Source organism: Sus scrofa, chromosome 5 (assembly GCF_054392235.1).
Source record: "Sus scrofa isolate SSC_HxYL_T2T_F1_AM1 chromosome 5, Sscrofa_HxYL_maternal_Yorkshire_Landrace_v2.0, whole genome shotgun sequence".
In the NCBI taxonomy this organism is placed as follows: domain Eukaryota; kingdom Metazoa; phylum Chordata; class Mammalia; order Artiodactyla; family Suidae; genus Sus; species Sus scrofa.
The window spans coordinates 79,921,511-79,948,622 of NC_139387.1; the positions used below are offsets into that span (position 1 = coordinate 79,921,511).

Genomic DNA, 27,112 nt, shown 5'->3' on the forward strand with positions numbered 1-27,112 from the left:
CTGGTATTGCTAAGCTGGAAAGGACAGAGCCTTCTAGGACTGGTATACAATCCAGACAGGTGTAGGGGTGTGTGTGTGTGTGTGTGTGTGTGTGTGTGTGTGTGTGTGTGTGTGTGTTTGGATTTCTATTTGTGTGTGTGTGTGTATTTGGATTTCTGTTTGTCCACAAGTTACTATCTGTATGTCCTACACGTTTCCTCTTCCCTTTATAAATTCATGGACACACTTGAACAGGTCCCTTCCCAAACACATATACTTGTCCTAGATTAGATACTGAGCTAAATTTGGATACACTCCATAGTATTAGAAGACTAATACAGTGGCACTTTACTTCTGCAATAAGTCATGTGCCTTCTCTTTGTTTTAAAAACAATATCCCTATTATCTAGTATCAGATGCACTTTAAAGTGGTTTTAAAAGAATTCTGTTGGATTTTTTCATTCATTCATGTTTATTTTTCATATCATGTAAGGCAGTATTATGATAAAAATATATACAGTCTCTGCCCTCAGCAAATTAATATCTATTATTCATTTTAAGTGCACAGATAACAGCCACCCAGTTTCCTCAGGAAATGCCTTTGTTTAGAAAAAAACGCAGACAGTAATAAAACAGTATTTTTTGTGGCTGTACCCTCTCCTCCAGTTTTTTGGGTTCTTCAAACTGCTCCTCAAAATTCTTCCAGAAGCTTCTAGGAATCTTCATGGTATTTTACACATATGCTCTAAGGCTGCCGTATTGGTACTGCGTAGAATCTGGCATTTTCTTTCCTTCTGACTTTAGCTGTAATGGTTGTATCCCCTGCTGGACCTAATGTTCTGGGGCCCGCTCTCGTTCCCTCTCTTCATTTCTCTCTCTCTCTTTTTAAGTTTTATTGAAGTATAGTTGATTTGCAAGGTTGTGATAGTTTCTGCTATACAACAAAGGGATTCAGTCATATCCCCACTGGCCAGTCATTCTATATACCTCAGTGTGCACATGCCAATCCCAAACCCCCAGTCCATCCATTGCACCCTCCCACCTCCCTCTCTCCATCTCTACATTTCTTTTTCTTTTCTTTTCTTTTTTCTTTTTTTTTTTAGGGCCGCCCCTGGAGCATATGGAGGTTCCCAGGCTATGGGTTGAATTAAAGCTATAGCCCCAGCCTACACCACAACCACAGCAATGCCAGATCCAAGCCACATCTGCAACCTACACCACAGCTCACGGCAATGCCAGATCCTTAACCCACTGAGCAAGGCCAAGGATCAAACCTGCGTCCTCATGGATGCTAATCCGATTTGCTTCCACTGCGCCACATTGGGAACTCCCCCTCTCTCCATTTCTGATTGGCACAGACAGATTGCTCAGTTCAGTGTGTACTTGCTATGCTCTGGTCCAAGAGTTACCTCAAGGAAGAAAAGTAACCTGTGCCTGTCTTAATGCTTTCATAAAGAGCTGAAGAGTGCCTTTTATTTTCACTTGTCATCTATTATACTTTTAGCACAATGGCATAAGGTTGTAATGTCAGATCTAAAAATGGTCTGAGTGACACTATGCTACAGTGTCAATTTTCCTTCAAACAGAGATGCAATAAACACCTGTCTGCTCAATACCCAGTCCTAGGAAAGAATGTTACCATGACATTGCAGATTCCCCCAATCCTGGGTCCTTACCTTCTCGCTCAGAAGTACCCATTGTTCTGAACTAAGGAGAGCTCTCCAGGGGAACTCCTGGCATAGGATACACATACACTACTCAGCAGTGGAGGCTCGAGACAATTCTAACTCCTGCCAACTCCCTAGTGGTGCTCCTGGGTGTGTAGCAGCTTAGAGCACAGACTTTAATCCCAGATTTTCCATTTTCTAGTTGTTAGGGTAAGAAAATCAGTTAACCTCTTTGTGTCTCAGTTTGCTCCTATGCAAAATGGAGATATTTATATACCAAACCCTTAGAATTGTGAGGATTAGATGTATTCTAAAATGGTTAAAACACCGCCTGGCACAAATTAAATTTCATGCATTTACTGTTAATATGCTGAAGAGAACCTTTTCAGAAAAGGTTAAGTCATGCTTGAGAATAAAACATATTCTGCATTTATTGGGAATAATATTCTATAACTATATATTAGGTAAGTTTATTAATCATCTTGTTCAAATCTTCTATGTCCTTAAAATTATATTGCCTGATTTATCTACCAATCACCATTACAGTGATAGATTTGTCAGATTTTATCTTGAATTCTGTCATTTTTGTTTTCTGTAATTTGACTTCATGATTTGAGGTACATCTAAGCCCAGAATGTTTTATTGTGTTTTCTTTTCTTTTTATGGCCATACCCGTGGCATGTGGATTTCCTGGGCTAGGGGTCAAATTGGAACTGCGGCTGCCAGCCTACACCATAGCCACAGCAACACTGGGTCGGAGCCCCATCTGTGACCTGCACTGCAGTTTACAGCAATGCCAGATTCTTAACCCACTGAGTGAGGCCAGGGATCAAATACGCATCCTCATGGATGCTAGACAAGTTCTTAACCCACTGAGCCACAATGGGAACTCCAAGCCCAGAATTTTTATTTCTTCCCTGTCAGTTTAATCTTTATTTAAAAAGTTATATATTGCCTTTATTTCTTGTGATGATCTTTGTTCTATAATACATTCTGTTATACTGATAATGTAGCTATACCAGCTTTGTGTTAGTATTTTGGGGCATATATTTTGCCATTCTTTTACTTTCAACTTTTCTGAATTTTTATGTCTTACATGTCTTTCTTATAATGTCTTGTTACAAGCCTTTCTTGTGCACTTTGTGTATGGCTGGATTGTTTTTCTTTGTGTGCTAGTAGTAGTGGTAGTCTCTTTGCATTTCTATTTTGTCTTCTTGTCTTTTAATTTTGTCTATTTACACTCAAAATTATTTATAAATTTGGGCATAATTCCATTATCTTATACTGTGCTTTGTTTTCTCTTTTTCTGTTTTTTTCTCTCCTTTTATGTAAATTGATGTCTTTTTTTTTATTCCAGTTTCCCTCTGCTGATTATAACATGGTAATATAAACTATTTCTGTTCTTTTAGTGCTTATCTTATAAAATTTATTAATTTTATAATTAAGCGATATCTTTGCCTTTGGCCTTAATAGGAATACAGGAACTCAAGACTTAAGCAAAACACATTCTTCCTGACTTTCATGTTACCTTTATAAGCATTTGAATTTAATTTTTTCTAGCCTTACTTTAAGTCCTTAAGCCATTATATAGAATGAGTTGTTACATACACTTTATATTTGTTCAGATTTTCCTTATTCTTCTTTTCTTTTTGCATCTCAGACTTTCCATCTGAGTTTTCCTTCTGAACCTCAAGTACATCTTTTAGCTTCCTTTAGTGAAAATCTGCTACTGCCAAAATATTTTGGTTTTTTTGTTTATCTGAAAATACCTTTATTTTAGAGCCTTGTAAAAAAAAACACTTCTCCTAGGTATAGAGCTCTATGTCAGCAGGTGTTTTGTCTCACCACAACGGAGGTACCATTTCTCTGTATCTTTACTGATACATGGTACAGATCCAGTACCCAGTAAAGATTCTGATTCCTGAATCACTGGATTAGTGGTTTTCATCAGTTCTCGAGTATTCTTAGCCTTTATCTCCATAGTTCTTCATTTCTATTTCCTAGTTTTCGTTTCTTTTTCTCTTAGTGGGCATTCTACAAAATTTTGTCAAATCTATCTTCTAGTTCACTTATTTCTAGTTGAATGATTCTCTCTTCCGCTGTGTCTAATAAATTTACTCTTAAACACATTCATTAGATTTTAATTCCAGTTATTATAATTTTTATTTCTATAAGTTCTTATTTTTTCATATTGGTTATTTTTATACTTGTTATTCATATTTGCAGTCCTTGCTCCTATTTTCTCATTATGTAAAATCTCTCTGTATCTATTCTCAATGTCTTGCAACTATAATGACTGTCTAATTTTCCTCCTGCTGGATCTCACTCATGGTGCATTGTTACTTTGTGTATTTTGTGAAATTTGACTCTAAGCATATTTTAATTCCAACCTTACCTCTGTGACCCTTTGAGGCCTGGGTTTCTCCAGCCAGCAAATATGAGATTTCTTCTGCAAAACTCCTTGGAAATAACACTCTCCCAGGACTACTTTAAACTTAATTATCAGTTTGAATTGTGGTAGATACCACTGTTACCCTTCCAGGTAGTCTGAATGGAAACTGCAAACATCCATGAGGTTTGCATGGGGACCAGCTAGTTGTTGCTTATTCTCAGGTGAGATTTTCCTCCCTTTCATTCAGGGCCAAAAATCATTATAGACAATTTTTTGCAATATCCTGGGAAAGGGATGTTGTATTTCTTATTCACTATTATCCTAAGTTGATAGCTCTTAGCTTCCTTCCTGTGGTCTCCCATTAAACTCTTCACTTGGATAGGCCCTGGACATTGTCCCCTATTCTTTGTTCTCTATGAAACTATAGACATTGAGGCCTAAGTTCATTTAATCAGCAAATACTCTCAAGGTTAAACTATGCTCCCTGATTAATCTTTTCTGAATTCTCACTATCATTCATTTGTTTTGTCCTCTGAATACTTACTGGTATTTTGTCATCCCAGCAATACATTAAAAATTTTTCAAAAAAAGAAGTTTATCAGCATCATTACTTGTTTTCAGCAGGAAGGCTCTTCAAAGTACCTAGCACCACATAGGTACCAAATATGAACATCCTATTTTTTGAGCCCTATTCCTTAAAACTTATTTCCTTTTTCACAGGAGGATTCTTAAGCCCTCTTACAAACAGATCCCAGCAATCCATCTATATCAGTCTTCCAGACAGGGCCAGAGGCAACTGAATCCTAATACAGAAAACTTACAGGCCCATAAACTGGGAATGTTTCTGTCTTCCATAGCAACACATAAGGTCTAGTGTGATACGTATTGAAATAGAAATGCAGAGACCACTATGTCTCATAAGGATGAAGAGCACTTCTGGGTGATGAGAGACTATGAGAGAGGCGTGGTTTGAGATGTATGCATTTATTTAGCAAGTAAGCACAAGCACTTACTACTTGCAAGTTCCTACAATCAGCACTGAGATACAGTGTTGAATGTATCCTCTACCCTTTGGAAGTTCATCGTTTACTAGATCTTAAATACAGGTATAATTTTAATTGGGATAGTAAATGAAGTAGCATACATTTCTGTAAGAAGGAGGAAGAACTGCAAGATCTGGGAGATAATTCCTACTCCATTTTTGCCAGGTCATCAGATCTTTGAATAGAAGAATAGGAGATGTGGAGGAAAATTCTATTTGGGATCAGACGGACTGGTGAGTCAGTCTGAGGACTTTGGACTTAATTCATTTGCAGTGGGAACCAATAATGCTTTTGAGCATGAAATAAAGACCATATTAATAAGAGTAATCAAGCAATGATCTTCTAGATAGATTCAAGGGGAGAGGACAGGTAGAGAAGGAAAAAATGTAGACCTGAACTAGAGCAATAACAGAAGGAATAGAAAGAAAGGGAGCAAGAAGAATCATTTTATTTTTAATTTTTGTAGATTCTTTTTTATTAAATTTATTTTATTGAAGTATAGCTGATTTACTGTGTTGTGTTCATGTCTGCTGTATAGCAGAGTGATTCAGTTATACATATATTTGTTTAAAAAAAGCAAGATGATTATATCTTATATAAGCTTCTGTCCTACTTTATTATGATCATTTCCTATATTATGTAAATTCTCCAGAATCTTAATATTCCATTGTTCAGATACTCCTTTATTTACTCAAGGGGTCTTATGTTGTGGACATTGGGAATGTTTATGATGCTTTGCTATTATAAATTATGCAGTAGTGAACAGATGCTGATACACTTCAGATTAATTTTGATGACCCATGTTTTTATATGTATTTACCAAATCAGGCTGCAGAATACATAGTGCAATGCTTGAAATTAATTTTCAAGTGGCCAGAAATATTCAGACTGATCTCATTAACAATAAATAGAGAGACATGTATGGAGTTCTCCATTGTGGCTCAGCATGATAAGAACCCAACTAGTGTCCATGAGGATGTGGGTTTGATCTCTGGTCTCACTCACTGGGTTAAGGATCCAGCGTTGCTGCAAGCTGAGATATAGATTGCAGATGAAGCTCAGATCCCGCGTTGCTGTGCCTGTGGAGCAGGCCAGCAGCTGCAGCTCCAATTCTACCCCTACCCCAGGAACTTCTATATGCTGTAGGTGTAGCCCTAAAAAGAAGAAAAAAAAGAATGTTGAGAAAAAGTCTTCTCTTCAAAAGCCCAAGGAAAAAGCAATTCATAAAGCAGTTGGGCAAATAACTGTAAAATAATATTAATAGATAAATATGTAAACAAAATAAATCTGATCATTATTTATTTAATTGTCCGATGTGATAAAATACTACTACTTTAAGTGACACTAACCAGCCTCACAATTTCACAAAAATACAACTATATACCTATGCACTTGTCATTGGGGAAATTTTACCATCTTGAATAAAAATTGATACATATCTGTGAGAATATATGCACTTTTATGACAATTTACAAGCTCAGAAAAGTCCCTAGCATTACTTATTTTGCATTTAAAAAAAATAAGCATTCCATTCCATTAAGTATGAGTGCTATAGGTACATAGAGGTATATGACCAAACTTAGAAAATATGTGTACCTGAAATTATACCTACAAATAATTTTATGTACATTTTGAGAGAGCTACTTCAATATTTAAGAATGTACATACCTCTCCCCAAATGAACTTTCTCCCTACTAAGAATGAGTGTATTGAAAATGCATACCTTGGTTCCTGATTTAAGAAAAAAAACAACTTATCCAATATCTTGAGCTTTTGGAGAAAAGATTAAGCTTCTGCATTTTATGCCTTTTGTTATATTTTGTAACTGATCTGTTTTTAGAGTTTAATTTCATTGGTCAGATCAGAAATATCTATAGAGGTAATGTGAACACATTTAATTAGATGAAAGTGTTACTGTACCAAAGAAGAAAAAGACCAATTATTGTAACTTTTATGGCATCTTGACAGATTTAAAAGTCTTGTGCCTTTTCCTGTTATGATGACCACAGGAAAAGCTCCCTAGCCCCCGCTATTAAATAGCTTAGAAAAAACTTGCAATCATAGCCCCGGGCCTCATTAGAAAAGCCTTATTTCCTGCTCCAATAACCAGCTGATGGAAATAAAGTTCATCTTGTCAACAGGTTTATTTATTTCCCCTCTCCTTCGGCTTTGTTAATCTTCCTTTTGTGTTTCCTTAATAACACATGCTGGGAAAGTTCCTGAATGCTTTTCAAATAAAGAGAAGTTCTGAGGAGGATTGACAAATTTCTGTTGTGTCAACATAGACATGGGCGTCTCCTAGTCTGGAATTCAATGTAGAATATCTGACTTAAATGTGCCCCTCCTTTTCTCATTCATTAGATCAGGAGAAATTCAGGTCTACTAACTGGTCTTAATGCATGTTATTTGAATTTTATTGCCAGTACAATAAAAATGACATGCATTTCATGTATCATAATAGACTGGCCTTAAAAGGTCACTGGAGAGCTGGCTCCAAAAAGAAGGGATACAAAAGAAAAAAATCTAAACTCTATGCTATCAGTTGAGTTCTTTGGACACTTTGGGATCATGGCCAGTGGCGAAATATAGAACCTACCAAATATGAAATAATCCATAAATTCATGATCAGCTTATTACCTACAATTATTCGCTATGTATTTATAAAGAAATTTATTGTTATTATACACTGAGACACTAATCTGGAGATGCGGGACACCAAGCATCTTTTCATAATTAATCTTGTGGACCAAGTTACTTACTATCAAATGCTAAAATAAACTACCATATATTTGAATGATCATAGTAAAGCAAACAATATTTTCCATTTTCTTAGTAGAAATTTGTTATTTGATCATATTTTCAACCAAGGTCTTGAATATGAGGTATAAAAACATCATAAAAGACTTCTTTGTTTGATGTACTTTCAAGAACGCAAATTTATTATATATAAGTTTTGTAATGTAAAATCTTTGTAGTTTCTGTTTAAGTGTTACAATTAATTTCTCTACCTATGAAGAAAACAGTGGGCTTGCACTATTTTTAGCAAAAAATGAATTCCATTGCATATCAATATATTGACCAACAGGGAGTATGATAAATGGAATAAATTTAATATTTATTTATTCTATTCTATTCTCTTTTTAAATGTAATTTTTGTTTTTTGTTTGTTTTTAAGTGCCATACCCACAGCATTTGGAAGTTTCCCAGGCTAGGGCTTGCCAGCCTACGCCCCAGCCAAAACAACGTGGACTCTGAGCTGAGTCTGTGACCTACTCCACAGCTCACAGCAATACCTGATCCCTGACCCACTGAGCAAGGCTAGGGATTGAACCCACATCCTCGTGGATACTAGTCGGATTCATTTCCTCTGTGCCACAAGGGGAACTCCATAAATGGAATAAATTTAGATTAATATCTCCATCCAAGTTCAAAAAGTAGTTTTTGCTATCATGCCCCAGATTCTTTCCTTTCTTTAACTTTGAGCCCAAGTTCACAAGAAATCTACCATCTCTATTAAACTCTGTGCCCTTTGGATCAGTCTTTGGAGACTTACCCGCCAAACCTAAATATACTTTTTCTTGGAGTATCTTAGCCCTGCAACTCTTCATTCTGCCTTCCTTGCCACTTTGTTCTTATCCATATATCCTAGCTCTCAAGGGATAAGCAGTGTCTCAACTTCTCTGCCAAATATTGAATAGGATTTCCAATATTCCAAAGTGTTGCCTACTGATAACATTGTTTTCTATTAAATTAAAACACTTATAATCCTTGGTTGCCCAGTGTTTGTATGTATAACCTATTCCAGTCCCAGTTTATTCAATCCTCCTGTGGGTACTCCTGAGGAACATTTTATGAGTCTGTAGATTTTGCTTTTATTTTTCTACTGTACTCACCCTGCCATACAGAGGAGCTGCAGATTGTCTTATATTTAGGTAAAAGATATTTTGCCCTTTTAAAGTAAATATCTGCCTCTTCAAAATGATTCTCTTTTTCACTTTAAAACAGCATCTCAAACAATAGATGGAATCTCTCCAGCTGATCTCCTTTATTGAAAACATGGCCAGCTGAAAAGCTCTACCAAGAAGTACAGTCATTGAGTCAAGGACTCCCGCTGCTCAAAGGGTTGCCCTGTCCCTTTTGACTCTTTACTTTGCAGAAAGCACATGACTGATATCAAAGAAATGCTGTTAACACTTTCTTTGGAAAATGTTGCTTTCACTAATTCAAAGAAAAGACAGCTTACAAATGCCAGGAGGGGAGATGCAATAAAAGACAGCAGGACCAGGTGAAAAGCAGTACTATGGGAATGACAATAGGTGTTTAAACCTCTCAAAGAATGGACAATACTTTTATGTAAAAGTTTGGTGTGCTATTTCGTCTTTTTAAATCTACTGTTAGACACAGTGGGTTGAAAGAATTCTTTTTAACATGTGACAATTCAAGCCCTTTTCTCCTGGAGTCCTGTATCATTATACTGATTCAGTTTACCCTGCAGCTGACATCACTTCTCAACCTTGTTCTTACCTCCCCACACTTCACCTGGGTAACCTGCTTCCATCAGCTTCTCTCACTTCCTGATTTTCACATCCTTACACCCTTTCCTCCCTACACAGTCTCAGCCTTCCATCTCAAGAGAGAATTCCTTAAAGAATAACATGAAAACCAGAGAGATAACAGGGAAGAAAAAAAAAAGAGCAATTGAATAAAAGTCAGGAGACCTGGTTTCTGTCTCAGCTCTGCCGCTAAATTACCAGGTGAACGTGGGAAAGTCATTTCTATTGATCAGAGTTGGAGGATAAGGTAAATTGTGTCTTAAATTTCCTTCCAAGTAATTCTATGAAATAAATTATGATTATATTAATTTTCTTAAAATGTGATCAATATTAAAAAATAAAATAGAAGAAATTTATGCTTCTGCCTCAGTTGAATACTAGGAAATCAAGTCCTTTTTTTTCTCAACAGCCCTAGTTTCGTAACTGCTGTGGTTTACAGAAGATAGGAAGCCCCCGTTTTGCAGATTGACACCTTTCTCCCTTTTCTGCCCATGACTTTGGTTATGAGACCTTGCAGAATTTGACCCTAACCCCTTCTTTGGTATCTCTTAATACTTCCCTAAGGGCCCTTTGTTGTAGCTGCACTGAACTTCTCACCCAACACATGGAGGCAGCTTCTCTCTGGAACTTTCCCTCTTTTGACTCATCTCTTGACGCCTGGTCCATTCCATCTGCCCTTTTATCATGTATCCCATTGCACTTTTGTGAGTTCTTTATGGGTTTAAGTCTCAGTCTAGACGACGAGCTTTTAAATCACCATTGGACTAGAGAGTATATTGATTGAAAAAAACTACCTTTGGAGTAAAAGAAAAAAAGGAAAGACCTATATCCAATTTCTGACTAAGACAAATGGTTGCTAAGTGACCTTAGGTAAATTACTTAATGCTGAATTCCCTTATCTCTATAATGAAATTTATAATATCTATGAAAATCAACTGGGACTCTGATCCTCCCAAAAAAAAGACCCAAGACAAATGCTTGAGAAAAAAAGAGATGTATTGGCTTTCCAAACTGAAAATCCCAGAAGTTTAAAACATTTCGGGTATAACTTGACCCAGAGGCTCCAATGATGCTGTTAAATTTCAATCTTCCTCCATCTTTTGGCTTTTATATCCTCTTTGCTGAGTCTTCCTCAGGCTCTATATATTGTAGAAAGTGAAGCTTTGATCTGCTCCTAATCTGGTCTTGCAGTTTCAAGTACAACAGGAAAGACAAGTGTTCTTTTTTCAATAGTTTCACCAGAAGTCTCAGGCCTGATATTGATAGGCTTGAACTGTATCCAGTATCCATCCCTGAAATGATCACTACAGCTAAGGAAATAAAATACACCCATTGGCTAATATCTATGTCACACAACTGCCCCCAAAGCGGAAGTTAGTATTGAACAAACATATAGACAAGGAAGAAAGAAAGGGTAATTCTGCACAGGAAACTTCAGGTCATGTTTCCAAAAAGAGGGAAAACGAATGCTGGTTGGGCCATAAGTAACCATGATAAGCTATATTAGCCTGTCAGACGTTTATAAAACTAAGTGGGACATTATTCACAAACATTTAGCACAATGGCTGGTACACAGAAGTTTCCAGTGCTAAATGAGGGCCTTGGCACATAGCAGGTGCTAAGTGTCAGGTGATAAAAGTGAATAAGTAAAACCCAAATGTGCCAGAGGAGTTTTTAGAATGAGTAATTTATAGTCAATTTTCCTTTATTTCTACAGTTCACTCTGATTAATTTTCTTATTGGCAGAGATTATGAGAGAGAAAGTCACATTTATTGTTTGAACAGCTTTCTGAATATATTCAACTTAATCCAATACAATTAGAGTGAGGTACAAATATAGCCAGAGCAATTACAGCTGACATCCAACTTCACTATAGTCCATAGCTCATCCAACAAATGCCTGAGGGGCTTCTCATATGTTCCCAGACTCTGCTGGTCCTAGAAATGCAAAGAAGATGACATGGCACCATCCTCAAGAGCTGTGTTTCCTTGTTTCATGTCCAAGTCTTCCAGTCTGTAATAAGGAACATGACAGCCACTTGCTTATAGAATGGTAAAGGAAACAGATAATACAAAGTAAGCAATCTTATACACCTGACACTTACACAACATTGTAAAACAACTGTATTTCAGTGACAATTTTTAAAATTAAAATTAGTATTAAAAAATAAAAATCCATTTAGTTTAAAAAAGTGAGCAGTTTGGGGGTTCCTGTTTTGGCTTAGCAGTAACAAACCCGACCTGTCTGCATGAGGATGCGGGTTTGATCCCTGGCCTCGCTCAGTAGGTTAAGGATCTGGCATTGCCTTGAGCTGTGGTATAAGATGCAGGCTCAGCTTGGATCTGGTGTTGCTGTGGCTGTGGCACAGGCCAGCAGCTACAGCTACAATTTGACCCTTAGCCTAGGAACTTCCATATGCTGTGGGTGCGGTCCTTAAAAAAAAAAAATGAGCAACTTAATAAAATACGAATTTGCTGATAAAAATAACTACTCATAGTTGTCAGGAAGTTACTAAGCATCAGTCAAATTTCTGTAGAGAATTTTAAAGACTCTACTTCAGAAAGAGTGATGGAGAGAGATACATCAAGGATGTTACTAATGCTGAAAACTAAAAAAAATAGAAATAGCCATAAATGGAAGCTGAGGAAGGAACTGTTGAGAATTCAGGTGAGTGCTTTAGTTAGACTGGCATCTCAGCTCCTGCCTCTGATTTGCTGTGTGACTCTGGGCAAGTTAACTTATCTCTGGGCCTCATTTTCTTCATCAGTAAAATGGAAATAATAATAAGGGTGTTTACCAACTGATGTGACTGCTTTCATTCAAGCCCCTACCTTCTCGTGCATGAATTGGTAACATTTCCACCTTGTCTTCTCATCTCTTAACCCCTACCGCTCACCCTCTAGGCTACTGCCTAAGCCATTTTCCAAACTGCAGATCAGATTGGGTTACTTCGCTTTCTATGAGTCCTTTTTCTTTACCCAGAGTCCAAGTTACTTAATATAGTGCAGTCATCCTTCCATGATGTAGCCCTTGCCCGCTTCTCCAGTTTTGTTTTTCACCGTGACCCCTCAGCCACCCCGTCTCCAACCCTTAGCTTCACACACATTAATTACTGAAAGCTCCTCCAACTTGATGTGCGGTTTCCTGTCTCGGTGCCTTTGCATGATCAGTGTTCTCTGCTTGGAAATTGGCCTCGGTGAGTACCCAGCCAGTTCTGTTAAGTCTTCCAAGGTGCTTTTATTTGATTCTTCAGCAGCCCTCAACCTAGAGCCAACCACCCTCTCTGCTGGATTTCCTCCCGCTCCATCCTATCTAGATGATATTAATGCTTTGGGTGTGTTTGCCTGGCAATGGGAAGGATCACAGGAGGAAAGAGAACTGGATCATGAAGGAGAAAGAGAGAGAATAACTCTAGAAGGACAAAACCTTGAAAAATCAACAAGGAATCGTTTATACCAAGTGTGAGTGGAAGCATTGGCCTCGGTAGAATTGTGGTGCTTTCTTTCCTTGTAATGGAATTACAGCCAATGGAGTGGAGAGAGATACCTTTAGATGAATAGGCTAAGTGGAGGAAAGGGGCAGTAGTTTCCATTTCACGGCTTCTTTTTTTCCCTCCATCATGGAGCAGGATCACTGGCGAAGAGTGAGGGGAAGGCACATGGTAGAGTTGCAGAGAAAAGGGGTGTGAAATACTCACTCATCTGGGAGAGTGGAAAATTGTAGTTAAGAATATAGTCGTATGAGAAAAAGAATGTGTGTGTGTGTATATATATATGTGTGTATATATGTATATATGGATATCTGGGTCACTCTGATGTACAGCAGAAATTGACACAACACTCTCAGTCAACTATATTCTAATAAAAATAAAAAATAAAAGATCTATTAGCATTCGTGAATGATGAGTGGAGGTCATCAACTGAGAATGGGCAGGTTCTGTTGAAAAACTGGGGAAAAAAGGCACAGCTTGTCAAGGGAGGCATGTGTGACTGTGGGGCAACTCACTGATAGCCCATTTGAGGTTTGTGGGAATAAATTTACAGTGAAAGCAGGCAGTGTGGTCAGCCTGGCTCTGCCTTTTCCTCCAGGACCACGCAGCCACCTAGGTGGGAACCCAAGGATGTGAATAGTTGGGATTAACAGTGATTGACCTTTGCTGGGTGATACGGTGAAGCAGAGCACAACAAGGGAGTTGTGGGGTTTTATAAGCGTATTATGACTAACTGCGATTCCAAGCCAGGCAAAGAGAGAAGGGAGGGTGTGAGGGAACTATTGAGAGTGAAAAGTGGAAAGGTCAATTGGTCCAAGGTCGAATGAGAGAACATGAATGTGGTGGCATGGTGGCGTGGGACCAGGAGAGCATCCGAGTTGATGAGCGCATAGCATGCATGCTTAAAGTGGAGACTTTATGAAAGTACAGCAACTATGAAAACGGCATTTTACTAGTAGTCTTTTCCGGACATCACTATAGTGTGTTGAATTATGTTCATGAAGACTCCCCTCCCCGCCCAACAGTGAATGCATAGAACACAGAATTTAGGCACCAATGACTGTATATTTAGCAATGCGAATAAACAATCATTTACTATTTTGTTCAAATCTCAAGAGTCCACTGTGAAACTCTGGATTTCTGGATTCTTACAAAGGTAAACCACATGATCCTAATACCTCAAAACAATTGCAGCCTTCTCAAAAGATCCAATCTCCACATAGGAAGAGAAAAATAACCCCATATCTGATATAAACAGCATGTTTCTCTGCTTTCCTCCCTTGTCTTTGCTCTGTGCTATAGATAGAGCAGGACTGTGTGAAGGCCAATTAAAGGACAGCTGTCCAGGAGTTCCCACTGTGGCTCAGCAGGTTAAGAAACCGACTAGTATCCAAGAGGATGCAGGTTTGATCCCTGGCCTTTCTCAGTGGTTTAAGGATCCGGTGTTGCCATGAGCTGTGGTGTAGGTCACAGACTCGGCTCAGATCCGGCATTACTGTGGCTGTGGCATAGGCTGCAGCTGCAGCTCCGATTTGACCCCTAGTCTGGGAACTTCCATGTGCTGCAGGTGCAGCCCAACATAGAAACAAAGAAAAAGAACAAAAGGACAGCTGCCCAACAAGCTTGCCTATTGATTTTCTCTAGTTGACACAGCAGAAGTAAAGATACCAAACACAAACCAGTTCTCACACTCACCCTGATTTCAAGTTTCCCATTTCTCTTCCTGGTCTAGAATTCATGACATGGACTGTGCATTACTGGTCTCAGGAATTTGGTCCCTCCTCCAGTGAAAAGTATCAACAAAATTCACATTTCTTTCTTTGTTAAAATATAAAATTCATTCCAAATGGTCATTTAAGACTTCCTAAGGAAACTCAGAGCTCACAGTAAGAAGCAGGCAAGCTGGGTCTAGAAAAATGTGACAGCTTTATTTTCCTAAGAATCCAGGAAGTCTGTAAGAATCGGAAATTGGGGATTAAATGCTGCCTGTATTTCACAACATCATCAAAAAAGAAAAGTAGTTGAGTGAAGAGGTGAGGTTAGGGATATTAGTGTAAAGACAGGATCACATGTTTTTGTTTTTGCCCTAATACCTCTACAAAATGTGATTCAGTTACTAGTTGCAGCAACTTGTTCTAAATGTTTGGAGTGGAGGTATGAGAACCTGAGGAGCTATTGTCATAGTGATGTGGGTATTCCAGGAGTTTTGTTGTTTATGTCTTACTAAGTTTTATATACCTGATTTCCACTATCCAGGAGATAGTGACATTGAAGCAGTGTTTTGACATTAAAGTATCTAGGCTGCTCTTGGCTGTGGGGGTTAGTGTTCATATTTCCCACATAATTCATCTTTGTAATGAAGGTTTTATTGGAACAACTAAGCAGGGTATTTCACTAGATACTAAATCAACATTACAAAATTTAAGGCAAATGATAAATGATTAACCCTAAGCTTGCATAATAGTGCATATGTTTTCTGATAAATAAAAAGCAAATAAAATTAAAAGAAAGTTTATGGACACAACAGACCCCAGATCATCAGTTAATACTGGTCACTAGCCTTTCTAGCCCTGGTTCTTATTCTTACTTGTGTAGTCCTAACTGCCTCTGAATTTTCATAGTCCCTAGAGCTCTTTAGAATTTGGAAACAATTTACTTAAAAAGCTATTGCAGGCAGTTTCAAGCCTCAGTTCTTCCAGCAAGCGTCTCACCTAAAAAGCAAAAAACAAAAAACAAAAAACAAAAAAAAGAAAGCTTTTTTTCCCCTAAATTCCCTATTCTACCTTAGAAACAATCATTATATATATATATAATTTGTGTGTATATATATAATTTTGATAGTGCTGTAGTGCAACCAATGTATGTAAAAATCCCATTCTTTCTATGATGTGAGTGATACTGCAGGCAAGCTTTACTAACTTTAATCTCCTCCTCCACCTCAATCCCCATAATCTGTTTCTCACAGGATTAGATACTGTGATTTGATTTTTTTTTTTTTAAGGGGACTGTATATATTCCCAGAACAGAGCATCTTAAAGCACATTTAAGCCAAAATGAACATGGTTTCACCAGGTATATGAAGTGATTCTTGGGTGCCAGTCGCAAATGACTTATGGATGCTTAGCAGTGCCATCCGTGCGGGCTTGGCTTTGATTTGTAGATGCCTGAGAATTATCTCCTCGGAGAAAATGTACAGAGGTAGCATTTCACTTTTATGTTTTTCATCAAACGGCTTCCTCGTGACAGAGAGAAAGGTATGAAAGTTGTTAGGGAAAACATTCTCTATTACCAGGAGGTTGTTTCTTCAGAAGTCGGAGGCTTCTGTGCACTGTGAAGGGAATATGAAATTAAACCTGGGCTGGAGAATTCCTGTCAGATAAGCAGCCTTTACAAAGCCACCTCTGTCTCATACAAACAAAATGGTCTACAGATAGCTGCTTATAAGTGATTTTGTCATAGAATTAAAGAAACTTTGATTCTAAAAATGTATGCTTCTGTGTACCAATATGAAATTGGTGGTATCCGAAATATTCTCAACCAAAAAAAGAATTGCAAGTCCGCCCTTAGGGCTGCTGTTAGGTGGTTTGTGGCATCCAAGAGATCTTACTAAAGTCTCTTCCTAAAGTCTCTTTCTGAGCCTGGTATGCTACCTTCTTTAAGTTCAGTCCTTTGAACTAAGGCTTTGTATTTTCAGTTTTTATTGGTGTGAACCAAACCCTGGATGGGGCCCCATTTTAAATAACTCTTAATGATGAGTCCTTTAAGAAATATTTATTTATAAAATTTATTTATACCTCAAGAGCTACTTGTGAGAGAATGGAAGACCACATCAGATGCCAGGTTTTTGCTGGGAGATGATTAGGATGGCAAACCTGAAATATGAATGGCTTCCTACGTAGGCAGACCTTAAGAACTCCAGAAAGCTAAAGAAATAGTAGGAGGGTGTCCAGTATCTTAAAAAAGAGACGGGATATTGAAAACAAAGATACTGGGGGTGACTTTGAAACCTAATTCACAGTTTTGCTTGGGTTTAATATGATAACAATATTGAAAAGTTATTTTGGCCTCTGGATGTCAGATCTCCTTTCTCCTGTGATTTTTGGTAAATGCTTTAATTTGTGTAATTTGCCTCATGGGTGGAATCTGCCCTTTTCATTTAAAAAAATGTTTCCATTTTTTTTGGCAAAATATTTTGACATGCATCTTCTAAACCAACATCAAACCATAGTACACCATTGAGTATAGAGAAAACACTCATGAAAGGAACACTTCCCACTGGAAACATCTTCCCAGGGCATCAGACATTTCTCCTGTGCTAATGGAAGGACATTGAAAGTCAATGAATTTAGCTTCGCTACAACTCCTCATTTGCTTTAATTTAAAGGTCCCACTCTCAGTTCTTTATGGGGTGTTTAGGTTTCCTCGTAGGCCCCTTAGGAATCACAAGCTTCTTTACTCTTTTAACTGTATATTTCATTGCTGTCATTGAAGCTCTTTTGTTGCTGTGCCTCTCTTCCTAATGTTATAGTTTTAGTCAAGTATTTTTTCCCTCTGGAGGTATTAATTGTTGCCAGTTTTGAAGATGCCCTTGCTTCGTATATACCTTTTGCCTCTGGTGCCAAAACATGTCACTATTTCCTATTTTTCCTCTAGGTGGAAAGATTTTTTTTCTTTTCATTCAGTGTACACTATGCCCTTTTTATAAACCTCTGTCTGTAGTCTAGGGTATCTTTATCTGTTAGTTGGAAGGTCAGCATTCTTCATAGTGTCATATATTTCACCAATTTGCTATTACATGCCTCAAAAGAGAAGATTTAAATGTTATTTTGTTTGCTATTAGCTATGAAACTATTGGTCACTGGAGCTTATGACAGCCTACCCTTGATAAGTATATACCTATGGTTCATAGTATGTCATTAAAATAAATGGTTATTTTCTAATGACAAGGCTTTCACTAAAACACAAAGTTGAAAGGGAAGATACTTCTTAAAATGTAGCAGAGCCTACTGGAAGATGTCCTCCAGTTTGAAATCTAGTTTCTCTTTATTTAGTCCTGGTAACTATTTCAGATCATATACAGTTAAATGGATACTTTATTAACAAACTTTATAATCTTCCCTTCATTCATATGGGTATGCATGTACACAAATACACACATACAATCTACCTCCAATTAAAGAGGAAAGATTATTTAATTATTGTTTTATAAAAATTTGCAAGCCCTTCAGGACTTATTTTGAAATAAAAGCCATCACCCTTCAACCAGCACATACTGAGTCGCCACACTGAGACTGTCACTGTTCTAGGCACTAGAGAAAGAGCATTAAGCAAGACAGACAAATTCCCAACTCCTACAAAGCCTGAGTTTTAGAAGCTTGATCTAGACTTCATTCCAATTTAAATATATGCTCTTCTTCCTCATCGGATTAGTTACTAAAGGGCTTTATAGTTTCTATCCAATAGGAACAAGTTCTCCATGATGAGAGCATCCATTTGTGTTTGAGAGCCTGGAATTATGCAATTTATTCTAAAGTCATCTGCTTCTGAGAGTAGTACAAGTCTATTTCATTATATGAAAATGAAATACACTGAAATTTATTATTATTTTATTGAACATAAATCAGGGAATAGATTCAATATACATTACCTAAAGACTGACATTTCAAGCCCCTCAGCCATGTGTTTCAGTAAATGTGTTTCCTTGTTCATTTATTGCTACATTTTGAATCATTGCTTCTGCCCATATGACTGTTGATGTCTCTCCCTGCAGCGTGGATGAACCCATTTCTTTCCAAGGGCGAAAGCTGCTGCAAGATAATAGATAACCTTGGCCTGGGCAACACAAAACTCTTGCTTATTATCATGTCACATAGAACTCAAAAGAATTGATGCACAGTCCAGGAAAATCATTTTTATTTGGACTTTTTAAAATTAAAATAGAAATAAAAACCCAGTAATTCTCAAGTTTCATATTCTACATACTTTGATATTCTCCAATATTTTATTGATTCCATATTGTTGATTTACCCATATTTTATTTAAACTTCATTTGTGGTGGTGCAGTGGGTTAAGGATCTGGCATTATCACTACAGTAGCTCTGGTCACTGCTGTGGCATGAGTTCAGTCCCTGGCGCCAGGAACTTACACATATCATGGGCATGGCCAAAAAAATAAAACCTCATTTGTGATTTTTTAAAGTTTTATGATTTAATGGAAAAAAATTGCACATCTCCAACTTCCAGCTTTACAATGAAAATTTAAAACATTGGTCTGAATATATAAATACACATGTTGAGGGTGAATTTTGAGAATTTTGGTAGTGTCAGTTACTTTCAAATGCTGAGCAACTTCAAGACATGGAAACAACCTAAATGTTCATCAACAGATAAATGGATTAAGAAGATGTGGTGTGTGTGTATAGATATATATAGATATATATATATATATATATATATATATATACATACATACAATGGAATACTACTCAGCCATCACTTATATATGGAATCTAATATATGGCACAAGTGAATCTTTCCACAGGAAAGAAACTCATGGACTTGAAGAACAGACTTGTGCTTGCCAAGGGGGAGGAGGTGGGAGTGGGATGGGTGGGAATCTGGGTTTAATAGATGCAAACTATTGCATTTGGAATGGACAAGCAGTGAGATCCTGCTGTATAGCACTGGGAACTATAGTCACTTGTGATGGAGCATGATGGAGGATAGTGTGAGAAAAGGAATATATATGTGTGTGTGTGTGTATGTATGACTGGGTCACTTTGCTATTCAGTAGAAATTGACAGAACAGTGTAAACCAAATATAATGGAAAAAATAAAAATCATAAAAATGTTGAGACATAAAATAAAACAAAAGTACTTCCTGCGATGCCTCAGAGAATATCAGTGAGTTGTCCATTCTGCTGTGGGATTTCTCACTGAGAAAAATGTCGTTCTGTGCGTGTTTTTCTCTCAGGAGGTCGAGCTGTGTCGAGTTAGCAGTCAGGAGAAGCTGGGCCTGACAGTCTGTTACCGAACGGATGATGAAGAAGACTCCGGCATTTATGTCAGCGAGGTAAGAAATGCCATGGAGGAGAGATTAGGGGAGGCAGACTGCGAGAAATGGATTGAAATGACTCACAATGAGAAAATCCTTGGGAGGCTTCAATGTGAAGAATTGGCCATCTTCCAGTTCTTGTCACTTTCAATTAGGAAAGTAAATTATGTTGCCCAAGTAATGTAATTATTATCAGCTTATTTAATGTGGATGCTTTCACCACAGAATCCTAGTATGGAAAAGTGCAAAAATGGTACCATGGTCTAAATCTGAATAAATTCCCATAAATATGCAAGAAGTCGAGCCAAGTTTTTCATCAGCAAATATTTGTTCCTTCATTCCCACTGTGTCTTTTACCTGTTCTGTTAACAATAGCATTGACTAATTGTTTTAAAGCTAATATTCACAATAATCATGTATTTGACTCTGCTGATGGGATTATTAAATTTGAATATCCAAGAAGTGTATCTATTAGATTGTTTTATTCAGCCCCATGAAAGCCTCGCTTTCAAAAAGTGAGGTCCTCAGTGTGAAATGCCCTTAGTGTTAATTACTTTGAAAAAATGTGAAGCAAAATTTATTATAGTAGGTGATTTTTTGAAACTCTCAAAAGAAATCACTGTATGACAAGTAGTAAGGTATTATATATATATCCACACACATGATTAAAAATTACATATATACATGCAAACACATATATGTATATACATGCATATATATATATTATATATCTCCTGTATATATGTATGGAGACACATATGTGGGTGAAACCATGCATGTCTATGTGTATATTATGAACCCAGAAGTTAGACAGACTAGATACTAATTGCTATGCTGTGCTGTTCCAAGATTTCTTGGTCATGATCTTAAAAATATTATATAACTTAACTAAGCTTCAGCTTCCTTAACTAGAGACTTAGTACAATAATGTTTATTTCATTTATAGAGGTGTTTATACGCTGGAAACAATAATGCAATTAATGCACTTAGAAAACTACATAGTTCTATAAATGTAAATGTTACTGTTTATCTCCTTAACAAAGAATTTACTGACTGGCTCTTGCTATGGCAAAATCTCCAGAGAATAGTTGACTTGCATATTACTTTTAAATACACAACTATGATAATCCCTCTGATTATGGTGGGGAAAGTATAAACACCTGCAGAGTTATCTTGTGTGATATGTACAGAGGTACACATGTAGAATTTTAATAGTAGTTTGGTTATAGTTCTGAAGACAAAGTTTTCAATTGTGAATGCCCTCTAAATAGGATACACTTGATTAATCATCCCCACTTCCTTCAGGTAAGTCTCTAGGCACAATTTACATATGTCAGCTTTGGAACTTTACTTTTCAGGGCTAGTAAAGAAGCCACAGAAACTGAACCTATGTACTTGGAAAAAATGTTTTCTTTATATATCTTACATGTAATCCCATTCTTTTGTTCTTGATTGATCACTGAAAACATTTATCGGGTGGCACCACCTAATAAGAAAGGAATATCCAATATCTGCACAGGTAGGGTCAAACTTTACACTGCACTTGAAATACTTTGCTTGAAACAAACAAAAAAGCTTTGCTGGAATAAGCTCAAATAAATGGTCTGAATAAATGGTTTGAAGCCATTATGTGAAATGTAATAGATGGAATTACTCCCAGTGAACAGTAAGTCACCACTCAAGTTTGGCCCGTTAAAATGTTGATAAGCTCTTAATAGACCTTTAAATATCTCTTTATTCTAAAATAAGTTATAGTTAATATACTTCACCCTATATGTAAAATAGTGTCTAATAATAATCTTAATGGATAGTATTTTTTTCACTTTTTGAGCTACATAGATTACAAATCTCTTTATAAATTAATGTGCTCATAACAGAGAAATCCCTTTAATAAGTATGGACTTAGAGTATAGCTATCAGGTTTTCTCAGACAGCTAAGGCAGGATTTAAAAATCACCCTAGCAGAAAGCAAATTTCCTGGGTCCAGAGACTGCTAGTATTAACATCAGCAGAGGATCATGTCAGCTGAAGCCCGTGTCTGACAGGTGGGATACAGAACTGAGTGAATCAATGTGGAAAAAAAAAATTAAATTAAAAAGGGAAAATAATCAAAGGAAAGAAGAAGGGAGAGAAAAGTGGTCTGCAAATCAAGTTGTGTTGAGTCTTCTTCAATTTTACTTTTTTTTTTTTTTTTTTTTTTTTTTTTTTGTCTTTTTGCCTTTTCCAGGGCCACACATGCGGCATATGGAGGTTCCCAGGCTAGGGGTCTGATCGGAGCTGTAGACGCAGGCCTATGCCAGAGCCCCAGCAACGCAGGATCTGAGCCACGTCTGGGACCCACACCACAACTCATGGCAACGCCAGATCCCTAACCCACTGAGCAAGGCCAGGGATCGCACCTCCGACCTCATGGTTCCTAGTCAGATTCGTTAACCACTGAGCCACAACGGGAACTCCCAATTTTACTATTATTAATTCTAAAATGGTCCATTTATGTTTTTAGAATCAGTGATTTTTTTTTTTTTTTTTTGTCTTTTTGCCATTTTCTTGGGCTGCACCCTTGGCACATGGAGGTTTCCAGGCCAGGGGTTCAATCGGAGCTGTAGCCACCAGCCTACACCACAGCCACAGCAACGTGGGATCTGAGCCGCGTCTGCGACCCACACCACAGCTCACGGCAATGCCAGATCCCCAACCCACTGAGCAAGGCCAGGGATTGAACCTGCAACCTCATGGTTCCCTAGAATCAGAGATTTTTTAAAATCTTTTTCATTATAGTTGATTTACAGTGTTGTTGAGTCAATTTCTACTGTACAGCATAGTGACCCAGTCATACATACATACATACATATATATATATGTACATATATATATGTACATTCTTTTTCTCCTATTATCTTCCATCTTGGTCTATCCCAAGAGACTGGATACTGTAGGTCCCTGTGCTGTACAGTAGGACCTCACTATTTATGCATTCTAAATGTAATAGTTTTTGACAGAGAAAAATATGGCATGCCCTCTATAAATCAATAGAAAAATCTGAACCAGGTTTTTAAAACTAATTTTTAAAACGATATTTTTAAGTTCCTGGGGGGACATTGCATATCCAGTTAAAGCTGTGTGTTCGGTCCATTACAGGTAGATCCAAACAGCATCGCTGCCAAAGATGGCCGGATTCGAGAAGGGGATCGTATTTTGCAAGTATGTCGTGTAGTCATTTCCTTTAGTTTCCTACTGTCTGTCCAATAGTTTTCATTTTATTTTGCTCCATGTAAAAGTGTTAGAGAAAATAATTTGTCTTTGTTTCTGGATGGTACCATCTATGAAACAAAAAGCTATCATTTAAACCTTTTTTTTTTTCCAAAGTAAGGATAGAGCCATTTATTTAGAATTCTTAGCTAATAATTAGTAAGATATAATCTCTGGACTCAGATAACTCAACTTCACCTTCCAGCTCCACCACTTACTTGGGCACTTTACCTAACCTCTCCTTGGAAGCCTGTTTCTTCCTCTATTTTTTATTATTATTAAAGTATATTTGATTTACAATATTGTGGCAATTTCTGCTGTACAGCAAAGTGAATCAGTCATACATATATATACATTCATTTTCTTATATTATTTTCCATCATTGTCTATCCCAAAAGAATGGATACAATTCTGTTCTGTATGGTAGGACCTCACTGCTTATCCATTCTAAATGTACTAGTTTGCATCTCCTAACCCCAAACTCCAGTCCATCCCTACCTCCTCACCTTTGGAATCCACAAGTCTGTTCTCTGTGAATCTATCTCTGTTTTGTACATAGGTTCATTTGTGCCATATTTCAGATTTCATGTGTAACTGATATATGTATTTGTCCTTTTCTTTCTGACTTACTTCACTTAGTATGATAATCACTAGTTGCATCCATGTTGCTGCAAATGGCATTATTTTGTTCTTTTTGTGGCTGAGTAGTATTCCATTATATGTATGTACAATATCTTCTTAATCCATTCACCTGTTGATGGACATTTAGATAGTTTCCATGTCTTGTCTCTTGTGAACAGTGCTGCTATGAACAAATGGGTGCATGTATCTTTTTGAATGAATACTTTGTCCAAATATATATGCCCAGGAGTGGGATTGCTGGATCATATAGTGGTTCTATATTTAGTTTTTCTGAGGAACCGCCATACTGTTTTCCATAGTAGTTGTGCCAGTTTACATTCACACCCATAGTGCAGAAGGATCCTCTTTCTCCACACCCCATCTAGCATTTGTTATTTGTAGATTTATTAGTGATGGCCATTCTGACCAGTTGTAGTTTTGATTTGCATTTCTCTAATAATTAGCAATACTGAGCCTATTTCAAACTGCCTACTGGCCATCCATATGTCTTCTTTGAGGAAATGTCTATTTAGTTTTTTTTCCCATTTTTCAACTGGGTTGCTTTTTTGTTATCGAGTTGTATGAGTTGTTTGTATATTTTGGAGGTTAAGCCCTTGTCTATTGCGTTGTTTGCAGCTATTTTCTTCTATTCCATAGGTTGTCTTTTCCTTTTGTTTATGGTTTCCCTTGCTGTTCAAAAGCCTTTAAGTTTGATTAGGTCCCATTTGTTTATTTTTAATTTTATTTCTATTGTCTTAGGAGACTGACCTAAAAAAACATTTGTACAATTTATGTCAAAGAATGTTTTGCCTATGTTCTCTTCTAGGATTTTTTTTATGGTGTTATGTCTTATGTTTAAGTCTTTAAGCCATTTTGAGTTTATTTTTGTACGTAGTGTGAAAGTGCATTCTAATTTCATTGATTTACATGCAGCTGTCCATTTTTCCCAGCACCACTTGCTGTAGTGACTGTCTTTTTCCCATTATATATTCTTGCCTCCTTTGTCAAAGATTACTTGATCATAGGTATCCGAGTTTATTTCTGGGCTCTCTATTCTGTTCCATTGATTTGTATGTAGGTTTTGTACCAGTACCACACTGTTTTGACTCTTGGAGCTTTGTAATATTGTCTGAAGTCCAGGAGAGTTGTGCCTCCTGCTTGTTTTTTGTTTGTTTGTTTCCATAGGATTGCTTTGGCAATTCTGGGTCTTTTATGGTTCTATATAAAGCCTGTTTCCTCATTTTTTTTTTTTTTGTCTTTTTGCTATTTCTTGGGCTGCTCCCACGGCATATGGAGGTTCCCAGGCTAGGGGTCGAATCGGAGCTGTAGCCACTGGCCTACACCAGAGCCACAGCAATGTGGGATCTGAGCCACGTCTGCAACCTACACCACAGCTCACGGCAACACCGGATCGTTAACCCACTGAGCAAGGCCAGGGATCGAACCCCCAACCTCATGGTTCCTAGTCGGATTCGTTAACCACTGCGCCATGATGGGAACTCCTGTTTCCTCATCTTAAAGCGTGATAATAGTAGAATGTACTGTTGCAAATGTTAGATGTGATTAAGTATGTGCTATCCTTATACAGTGCACAGTAAGTCATAATATGAACTGCTGTTGTTACTGACAGCAGCAGCAGCTATTGCTGCCTTTTCCACAATAAATTAGGAAAAGATGGATCTCGCTGTTCCATTACTATGAGAGTCTTAAAGTCTGAAGAAGTTTTAATTATTTACAAATTAGTTGCTTGGGACAGGTAGTGAAAGAAATATGCTTTCTTCTCCACACGGAAATGTGAAAACAGAGACTGACTGAATTTCAGTTTAACAGGAGAGATGGTAAACACCTCATAGAGAGCTGGGTCTTTTATGGTATGTGGAGCTGGCAAGAGTTCTACGGTAAACCAGGAAAAACCTCGAAATCCAGAGTTTCTGTCCTACATCTGCCTTGACTCACTCTATCCCTTCTGAGTCCTTTCCCATAGAGCGTGGCTGCAGGGAGACACACAGCCCCCTGGTTCTTGGGTCCATTTTAACCCAAAATGAGAACAGGGGCCCTTTGGGGTTGAGTTTCAATGTAGATCACACCTGCAAAACAGGAGGGCGGGCTCAGATGACAAGCTGAAGAAGTTACAAACATTCTGCTCATTGTAACAGATCTTCAGTTCCCATTGCTCCTTCCTAGATATGAACCAGGAAAGAAAATTTCTGGGTTTTTTTTTTTTTTTTTTTTTTTTTCAGATCAGTATCTTTCAGATCAACACTCTACTTGGAACCAGGGCTTTAAAAATAGACAAGATGCCACCTTGCCGTGCAGCCTTTGGAGCAGTCCCTGTATAATTAGGAAGGTCACTGTGTACACAGATGATAATACAATGTGATGTTTTCATGAGGAAAGTGTACCCATGCTGCCTGGGGAGCACACCAGAGGGCTATCCTGTCCAGCCTTCCACTGTCCTTTCCTGTCGTTAGTGGAACACTCACCAAATCACAGCATTTCTCTGTATCCCTTCTCTTCCTTAGCTAGAGGCCATAGCTTTCCCATCAAGGACCCTCTACTAAGCCTCCAATTAGGCATGAACTAGAGACTATGCAAGGCCCCATTAGTTTTCAGAAAACTTCAAGAATATATCATTTCTACTTGAGTGAGCTCCCTAAGGTGTGACCTGTAGTTAAACAAAATGGGATGTGCCTGTCACTGGATAATTCAGGCAAAATAAAAGTGAATCAAGAAACCAAGACTTGGTCTTACTACTATATTTTCCATGGCTTTCTCACACTCATTTGAATCAATGAGTGAATGAAACACAGGTACTCAGCAGAGAAGGTGATAGGACAGAGGGAAGAATAAAATCTGCTTCAAAGCTTTGCTCGTGTATCTTCATTCATAGAGAGGGGTACCATTTTAGTGTATCATCCAGATCATGACAGCTTCAAAAATATATCATTAAGAACCTGACACAGTGTCTGTAAGGATGCGAGTTCAGTCCCTGACCTCGCTCATTGGGTTAAGGATCCAGCATTGCCACAAGCTGCAGCATGGGTCGCAAATGCAGCTTGGATC

At 37.6% G+C, this 27,112-nt stretch overlaps 1 protein-coding gene across 2 annotated transcripts in view; it reads left to right on the plus strand.

The window, feature by feature from the left end:
• The window catches only part of PDZRN4 (PDZ domain containing ring finger 4), a 367,304-nt gene that overhangs the window by 321,879 nt on the left and 18,313 nt on the right, over positions 1-27,112 (plus strand). For both annotated transcript variants that reach the window (XM_003481711.5, XM_003481712.5), the window contains 2 exons: positions 20,099-20,197; positions 23,318-23,380. In XM_003481711.5, coding sequence (XP_003481759.3) covers positions 20,099-20,197; positions 23,318-23,380 — 162 coding nt within the window. The remainder of the gene's footprint in view (positions 1-20,098; positions 20,198-23,317; positions 23,381-27,112) is intronic.